Below are 10,000 nucleotides of genomic sequence, written 5' to 3' on the forward strand. Positions count from 1 at the left end.
ATTTTCTAATAGTAACAACTTGTTTACAGGGATTTATAATACGGACGCTCCACATTATCTAAGCCTAATAATAAATAAAGAATGCGTGTGGTTGTTTAACAAAGAAAAGCGTGATCATTGATACATTTTCTGTCAGGAGACATTTATTTAACATTTATGGAGAGTCTCAAGTCTAGGCACTTTCAGTAGGATTTCTGACATGGAAGTCAGTTCCCGCTATTGATGACACTATAGCACCTATATATATTCCCCCACCAGCATCACCTATTTTCTCTTTCAAAGTTAATGAGACAAAAAAAAATAAATATCCAGCTTGTCATGTTACTGAGAAACCTGAAAGCATAAACCTCCGTCCTGAAGACTCGAGCCTCGCGGACATTCCATAACATTAAGCAGAATCTCCTCTACTTCCCGGGTTCTTCCCTCCACCTTGTCAGTACATCAGGACTGATATTTGTATTCATGTTGAACAGAAACAGGGATCTGTGGATCACATTTACAGAATCTCCTCACCTGACCCCACTGTCCTCAGTCACCAGGTTGCAGTCGTTCTCTGCACTGTAACCCTGAGTCGAAGCCTCAGCCTGTTCCGCCAGCTCTTTCAGTTCTCCCACTTTCAGATTAGGCCTCTTTCTTTGAGCCTTAGGTCCAAATGTGGTCTCAAAAGTCTCGGTGTCCAGAATGTGTACCTTGGAGTTCTGTAAAGCATGAGTAGAAGACACATAGGTCAACTGAACAAGATCTTTCAAGACCTAAAAAGATTTTGATCCCCCCCCCCCCTCCCCATTCCCCTGGAAAAACATAATGGTGGTATACAAGAATGTGTCTGATGTCTAGGACTTCTAAATTCAACCATTCTCAGACTTTCAAGAAGGCTCCAATGCACACCAGAGGAAGGATAGGAGTGCTGCATACAATTCATTGCTTCCATGACACTGTTTACATAGACAGCGGTGATCTAATTATTGACCTTATTCTGAATAAGACAATATTGTGATTAAGGTGTTTACATGAGCTGCTTTTAGAATACTCCTTTCATGTTCCTGTTTTACACGTTATAGGACATAGCTTGATTAACGGCACACGTCATTACGTCCCCGAGCCAAGCTGTCCGACGTTCACTCAAGAATTTCACGTATCAACATAGTTTGTCTTCGTTATGGGACCATATACAGTTTCAGGTGTTTCATTTTCAATTTTTCCATTTTTCATTTTATGAAAGCTTCATAAATTTCTGAAAGTGCAGTTAATTATTTGTCATGCTGTACGTGCAAACAGACGACTGCTTGAAGCCACAGGCTGCGTCCAACACCTCATACTTACCTACTATAAAAATTCACAAAAATACTCTGCTCTCATGGATATCAAACAATTGCAAACAAACAGGTTTATTATAAAAAACAAAAAGCAAAAAAAAAAACAAAACAAAAAAAAAAACACGTGTTAAATATGTGTGTGTAACAATTACTGGCACCCTTTTAGTCAATACTTGCTACCTCCCTTTGCCAAGATACCAGCTACATGGCAAGGGATCTGAGCCCATTCCTCCAAACAGAATCTCTCCAGATCCTTCAAATTTCATGGTCCAAGCTGGTGGACTCTCCTCTTCAGTTCACCCCACAGGTTTTCTATGGGGTTCAGGTCAGGGGACTGGGATGGTCATGGCAGGAGCTTGATGTTGTGGTCAGTAAACCATTTTTATATTGATTTTGATGTAGTTTTGGATCATTGTCCTGCTGGAAGATCCAATCACAACCCATTTTATGCTTTCTGGAAGAGCAGTCAGGTTTTCATTTAATATCTGTTGATATTTGATAGAATCCTTGATGCCATGTATCCTAAAAAAAAATGTCCAGGTCCTCTGGAAGAAAAAACAGCCCCAAAACATTAAAGAGCCACCAATATATTTAACCGTGGGCATGAGATACTCTTCCATATGGCTACCTCTCTGTGTGCGCCAAAACTACCTCTGGTGTTCATTGCCAAAAAACTCTATTTTGGTTTCACCTGAGCATAGAACCCGATCCCATTTGAAGTTCCATTAGTGTCTGGCAAACTGAAGACACTCGAGTTTGTTTTTGGATGAGACTAGAGACTTTTTTTCTTGAGACCCTTCCAAACAACTTGTGGTGATTTAGGGGACCTTGGATTGTAGTTTTGGAAACTTTCTGACCCCAAGATGCAACTAGCTTCTGCAATTCTCCAGCTGTGATCCTTGGAGATTTTTTGGCCACTCAACCCATCCTCTTCACAGTGCGTTCAGACACTATAGACACACGTCCTCTTCCAGGATGATGGAAATTGGCATTTTCAATGCTTGTGCTATTTCTTATAGCCACTTCCCATTTTGTGAAGCTCAACAATCTTCTGCTGCACATCACAGCTATATTCCTGGGTCTTACCCATTGTTATGAATGATTAAAGGAATTTTGCCCACGTTACCTCATATTTAGACACCTGTGAAACAGGAAGTCATGGTTGATCAATCTCCTGTTCTTAGCCACCCAGGTGTACAAATAAAATATAAATGGGAATATACTTATATATATATATATATATATATATTATTTATTTAGTTCTATTATGAATTCTATTAGGGATGCCAATAATTTTTTTTTATAAACCTGTGTTGTGTTTGCAATTGTTTGATATACCTCAGAAATATAGCAAGACTGTGCCCTATGTTAAACTTCTCTGTAGCTGAAAAGCTGATTAACTCATTTGTTGTCACTCGGCTAGATTACTGTAACGTCGTTTCAGCCGGAATTTCTAAATCCACAATCAATAAACCGCAATATGTACAAAACTCTGCCGCCAGGATCCTGACTAGGACTAGGAAATGCGATTAATCCTGTTTTGGAGTCCTTGTACTGGCTCCCGGTCAGGTTCCGTGTTGATTTTAAAATTACGATGCTGACATACAAGGCATTACATGGCTTGGCTCCTCATTACTTATCTGCTTTATTAATTCCTTACACCCCAAATCACAGACTGTGCTCCTCACAGTATAATCTGTTAACTGTTCCACAAACACACTTAAAGATCTGTGGGTGACAGAGCTTTTTCTGTCTATGCTCCTTCCCTGTGGAACTCTCTCCTATCGAACTTAGGGAAGCTCAGACCTTTGGCATTTTTAAAGCTCAACTTAAGACATACTTTTTAAAACTTGCATTCGACTGTTGATGTCTACTTTTATTATTATTATTATTCTTATTTTTTTCTTTGTACAGCGCTTTGAGAAGCTGCTTTTATAAAGATGCTTTAGAAAATAAAGTTTGTTTATATATATATATATATATATATATATATATATATATATATATATATATATAAATAAAAGAATGAGAGAGCAGAGTATTTTTGTAACAAAAGATCAAAAAGGCAAACAAAAACTATTTTTTACAGCCTTCTCTGCTCATATTTGCCATGGGTGCCAATATTTGTGGAGGGCACGGTCATACATACATAATCTCACAAAAGTCAGTACACCCATCACGTTTTTGTAAATATTTGATTATATCTTTTCATGTGACAACACTGAAGAAATGACACTTTGCTACAATGTAAAGTAGTGAGTGTACAGCTTGTGTAACAGTGTAAATTTCCTGTCCCCTCAAAATAACTCAACACACAGCCATTAATGTCTAAACCACTGGCAACAAGAGTGAGTACACCCCTAAGTGAAAATGTCCAAATTGGGCCAATTAGCCATTTTCCCTCCCCGGTGTCATGTGACTTGTTAGTGTTACACGGTCTCAGTTGTGAATGGGGAGCAGGTGTGTTAAATTTGATGTCATCACTCTCACACTCCCTCATACTGGTCACTGAAAGTTCAACATGGCACCTTATGGCAAAGAACTCTCTGAGGATCTGAAAAAAAGAATTGTTGCTCTATATAAAGATGGCCTAGGCTATAAGAAGATTGCCAAAGACCCTGACACTGATCTGCAGCATGGTCGTCAAGACCATACAGCGGTTTAACAGGACAAAGAAGTTGAGTGCACATGCTCAGCGTCATATCCAGAGGTTGTCTTTGGGAAATAGACGTATGGGTGCTGCCAGCATTGCTGCAGAGGTTGAAGGGGTGGGGGGTCAGCCTGTCAGTGCTCAGACTATATGCCACACACGGCATCAAGTTGGTCTGCATGGCTGTTGTCCCAGAAGGAAGTCTCTTCTGAAGATGATGCACAAGAAAGCCCACAAACAGTTTGCTGAAGACAAGCAGACTAATGACATGGATTACTGGAACCATGTCCTGTGGTCTGATGAGACCAAGATAAACTTATTTGGTTCAGATGGTGTCAAGTCTGTGTGGCAGCAACCAGGTGAGGAGTACAAAGACAAGTGTGACTTGCCTACAGTCAAGCATGGTGGTGGGAGTGTCATGGTCTGGGGCTGCATGAGTGCTGCCGGCACTGGGGAGCTACAGTTCATTGAGGGAACTATGAATGCCAACATGTACTGTGACATACTGAAACAGAGCATGATCCCCTCCCTTCGGAGACTGGGCTGCAGGGCAGTATACCAGCATGATAACGACCCCAAACACACCTCCAGGACGACCACTGCCTTGCTAAAGAAGATGAGGGTGAAGGTGATGGACTAATCCCTATTGAGCACCTGTGGGGCATCCTCAAACAGAAGGTGGAGGAGCACAAGGTCTCTAACATCCACCAGCCCCGTGATGTCGTCATGGAGGAGTGGAAGAGGACTCCAAGGCAACCTGTAAAGCTCTGGTGAACTCCATGCCCAAGAGGGTTAAGGCAGTGCTGGAAAATAATGGTGGCCACACAAAATATTGACACTTTGGGCCCAATTTGGACATTTTCACTTAGTGGTGTACTCACTCTTGTTGCCAGCGGTTTAGACATTAATGGTTGTATGTTGAGTTATTTTGAGGGGACAGCAAATTTACACTGTTACACAAGCTGTACAATCACTACTTTACATTGTAGCAAAGTGTCATTTCTTCAGTGTTGTCACATGAAAAGGTATAAATCAAATATTTACAAAAATGTGAGGGGTGTACTCACTTATGACACACACACACACACACACACACACACACACACACACACACTATTTACAGTGCTTCACTTTTTCCACATTTTGTTATTTTACAGCCTTATTCCAAAATGGACTAAATTCATTATTTTCCTCAAAATTCTACAAACAATACCCCAATAATGACAATGTGAAAGAAGTTTGTTTGAATTTTTTGCAAATTCATTAAAAATAAAAACCAAAAAAAAAACACCACCACCACCACGACACTCAAAATTGAGCTCAGGTGCATCCTGTTTCACTGAACATCCTTGATTGGAGTCCACCTGTGGTAAATTCAGTTGATTGGACATGATTTGGAAGGGCACCCACCTATCTATATAAGGTCTCACAGTTAACAATGCATGTCAGAGCACAAACCAAGCCATGAAGTCCAAGGAATTGTCTGTAGACCTCCGAGACAGGATTGTATCGAGGCACAGATCTGGGGAAGGGTACAGAAACATTTCTGCAGCATTGAAGATCCCAATGAGCACAGTGGCCTCCATCATCCGTAAACGGAAGAAGTTTGGAACCAGCAGGACTCTTCCTAGAGCTGGCCGCCCAGCCAAACTGAGCGATCGGGGAGAAAGGCCTTAGTCAGGGAGGTGACCAAGAACCCGATGGTCACTCTGACAGAGCTCCAGCGTGTCTCTGTGGAGAGAGGAGAACCTTCCAGAAGAACAACCATCTCTGCAGCACTCCACCAATCAGGCCTGTATGGTAGTGGTGCCATAAAGAAGCCACAGCCTGCCTGGAGTTTGCCAAAAGGCACCTGAAGGACTCTCAGACCACGAGAAACAGAATTCTCTGGTCTGATGAAACAAAGATTGAACTCTTTGCCATGAATGGCAAGTGTCATGTCTGAAGGAAACCAGGCACCACTCATCACCTGGCCAATACCATCCCTACAGTGAAGCATGGTGGTGGCAGCATCATGCTGTGGGGATGTTTTTCAGCGGCAGGAACTGGGAGACTATTCAGGATCGAGGAAAAGATTAATTCAGCAATGTACAGAGACATCCTTGATGAAAACCTGCTCCAGAATGCTCTGGACATCAGACTGGGGCGAAGGTTAATCCTCCAACAGGACAACGACCCTAAGCACACAGCCAAGAAAACACAGGAGTGGCTACAGGACAACTCTGAATGTCCTTGAGTGGCCTTGTTTTTTTATTTTTAATACATTTGCAAAGATTAAAAAAACAAAACAAAACAACAACACTTTTTTCACTTTGTCATTATGGGGTATTGCTTGTAGAATTTTGAGGAAAAAAATGAATTTAATCCATTTTGGAATAAGGTTGTAACAACAAAATGTGGAAAAAGTGAAGTGCTTTCTGGATGCACTAATTAATTCAAATTATATATATATATAATATATTATATATATATATATATATATATATATATATATATATATATATATATATATATATATATATATATATATATATTATATGTATATATATATTATATGTATATATATATTATATATATATTATATATATATATAATATATAATATATATATATATATATATATATATATATACATATAATATATATATACATATAATATATACATACATATATATATACATATATATATAATATTATATATATATATATAATATATATATATATATAATATTATATATATATATAATATTATATATATATATATATATATATATATATATATATATATATATATATAATATTATATATATATATATATATATATATATATATATATATATATATATATATATATATATATATATATATATATATATATAAAAATCAACACACACACAAAACATTAGCAACCCTTCAATTTTCCAGGATGGACACAGTATTGTCAAAGACTGCTATAAACTAACCTAAACATGACCTCAGGTAAAGAGGCAGAGTTAGAATCCTGAGGTTCTTGTGCAGTTTAGTTGATCAATAGAAATTCCCTCAGATTAAAAATTACCATTCATCGTTTTAATCGCATACTCACGGATTCCTCTCAAACCCTGGATGTGCTGATGTACTTGGACAAAACAAGAAAAAAAGTACTAACTAAACCTTAGTTGACGTTAACAATCCCATCTGCATGTACTTTTATTTTAATGCTGGGCACAGTTAATTGGTACTGTTACTGTTATTCATGTCTAGCCTTAAGTTAGAAGACAAAACTTTCCAACAATAGAAGTATCCACCAAAACCACACAATTTATTAAAGCAGTAATTTGTGTGCCAAGTTAAACAGGAAAATATTAAAAACAAAACAAAAAGGAAGGTCAAGCTGGTGTTGGAACACACAGACAGAGCACTCAATACATAAAATGTCATAATTAATGAATGCAAGCTATTTTTCTTTCAATTTCCTAATACAAATGAAAGATTAAAATCAAATTATCCATCACATCATACATGTCTTCAAGAGAGCAAAAAGGAAAACAGAGATGATGTCCTGCTGACTGCTCTGTGCTCACACACACACACACACACACACACACACACACACACACACACACACACACACACACACACACACACGAGACAGGGCCAGCATACACTGGTTCAACTGCTAGTCCGAGGTCACAGTGGTTCACCACAACCAAATTGACCAAAATAAACATCACATGAACATTAATAAACAAAATCAACAATGGGGCATAACATGTTTTTTTTTTTAAGCAAAACCTGTAGAGATGCAATAAAGAACAAGAGAGTGTGAAAGAGAACTAAAGAGAAGGAGACGTTCACTTCAATCTGTTTTGAGTGTTTAAAAAGGTCCTACTAAACACCTGGAATCACTTAAGGAGTGGAAAAAATCCTTCAAAGACAACATTTGCTGCTGGAACATGAGGAACCAGGCAAAATGTTGTGTTATTTCAAGCATGTTTTAATCTCTCTGGTTCTTTAGATTTGGCAAAGTTAAATCTCAAAAGTGCCAAAGAGGGCAATAACCCACATTACTAATCTCACTTTAAAAAATAAACTTACAAAAAACATTTCCATGGTGCCACATTGATGATCATCAGTATGGCTGTTTGTGTCTGTACTCTGACAGTTCTTATTGTGCAGCTAACAAATAGACTAACAAATACTGTCCCATTAGTTTCACCAGCTTTTAGAGAATCAAATAGGCAGCAGTATGAAGAATGAACAATGAACAATGGTGCTGGCTAGGAAAGCTTTAAAAAGCATTCGTATTGATGCGTATACATACATGTGCTTTGATTCGGTCATGCAGAAGGGACATGGGAAGCTTGCTTTGGCGCATAACCACTCTGTACGGATCTTTCTTCACTGCGTCCATCTCCTCCTGAAACTTCTGCAGTGATGACTGCTTGATGACCCGAGTATTGGCTGCACAAGTCCCAGGGAAAGACAGAAATAAGCAATTTAATCATCATGGCCAGTCTGAATGTATTTTAAGTGGAAAAAGGACAATGTTTTTGCACTGCCAGTCTTCAAGGGCAAATAAGGCAGAGTGGAAACATGGTAAATGGTCCGTAAGTATATAGCCCTTTTTTAACCTTAGTGGTTCCAAAGCACTTTACACTGGTTCTCATTCAGGCACATGCACACACCAATGGTAGCAGAGCGGTCATGCAAGATGCTAGCTTGCCATCGGGAGCAACTTGGGGTTCGGCGTCTTGCCCAAGGACACTTCGGCATGTGAAGTCATGTGGGCCAGGAACTGAACCACCAACCCTACGATTAGTGGACAACCCGCTCTACCACCCAAGCCACAGCCGCCCAACATGCTACCCTTCTCATTTGGCAGCATAGCTAATAACAGTGTTGGATAATTCTTGAAATGGCACATTTATATCCATACTGTTAACTTTTATAGCATTGCTAATGTTTAATTCTTAGAAATAAAAATGAAGATAGATATACTTACCAAACCACTTGATGTTGGGCTCAACTCTAGCCACAGTTCCAGGTGCCACAGTGGACTGGTACTGCAAAGGCTTGATGACCTTACCCCGACTGTTACTGAAGAAACATGAACCACATTTTCTATTCACGTTCCATGTGACCCCCCCCCGCCACAATAATCCAATGTCTGTGAGCATACAGCTCAGCTATATGCTACATCTCTATGGATACTATACATCCACGTAAACATTTTCACATACAAGTCATGCATAATTCATCTCAGTCCTACCACAATTTTGTGATTGAAGAAATGAACGCAAAAGCAAACAAACTCCACAACATTCCAAAATGTTTCTAAATTACAGAAAATTTTCAGCAGATTTGGGCCAAGACACACCCAAAAGCCATGAATACAGCTAAAAAGGTCTCATTTACCAAAAACATCACTGCAAAAGACCGTACAAAATAATTTTGTGCAATCAAAATTTCTGCAATTCAATTAGTTTTCTGGGGTAGAGGAGGAGGGGGCGGTGGCAACACCAAGTTCCATAGCAAATTCTGAAACAAGCAGCAGCAAAAAAAATTCACACAGTGAGATCCTGTACAGACTGCCATCTAGACCGTTGTGGCTTGACTCTCTGATAGGGAAACAGCCTTCCTTTACAGTGATGGCTTAGCTGTTAAGAGTCTCAGGTTTCCAATTGAAAGATTGAGCTTTTATAATATGAGTACAGCCAAGTTGCCATCACTGATCTCTTCAAACGACACCTTACAGTTGTTTCGCAGTACTTTGCTGCATTGTATACACATCTGTACATATAAAATGAAAATACAGGCTACATTTTATCTACTAAGCATCCATTGAGTACATCAGAACGCATATTTACATTCTAGTTTAATGTTAGCCATGTGTGCATGTCATAAGTTTACCATCTCTGCTTCTGTCTGTACATATTCAGACGCTTGATAGTGGCACGGTCCCTCATGGTGTTCCCTCCAGAGCCCTTAACACGATCTAGAGAAAATGCAGTGAGTTACTCAGAGCCTGCGAACACAAGTAACTAAACAAAACT

At 39.0% G+C, this 10,000-nt stretch overlaps 1 protein-coding gene across 1 annotated transcript in view; it reads right to left on the reverse strand.

Moving 5' to 3' along the window:
* Window positions 1-10,000, reverse strand: part of gnl2 (guanine nucleotide binding protein-like 2 (nucleolar)) — a 25,525-nt gene that overhangs the window by 13,001 nt on the left and 2,524 nt on the right. The window contains exons 2-5 of the mRNA XM_017476159.3: window positions 9,858-9,942; window positions 8,950-9,044; window positions 8,269-8,408; window positions 514-698 (exon numbers count right to left, since the gene is read on the reverse strand). Of these exons, the coding sequence (XP_017331648.1) occupies window positions 514-698; window positions 8,269-8,408; window positions 8,950-9,044; window positions 9,858-9,942 (505 nt within the window). The remainder of the gene's footprint in view (window positions 1-513; window positions 699-8,268; window positions 8,409-8,949; window positions 9,045-9,857; window positions 9,943-10,000) is intronic.

Source organism: Ictalurus punctatus, chromosome 1, assembly GCF_001660625.3.
Source record: "Ictalurus punctatus breed USDA103 chromosome 1, Coco_2.0, whole genome shotgun sequence".
NCBI classification, from domain to species: Eukaryota; Metazoa; Chordata; class Actinopteri; order Siluriformes; family Ictaluridae; genus Ictalurus; species Ictalurus punctatus.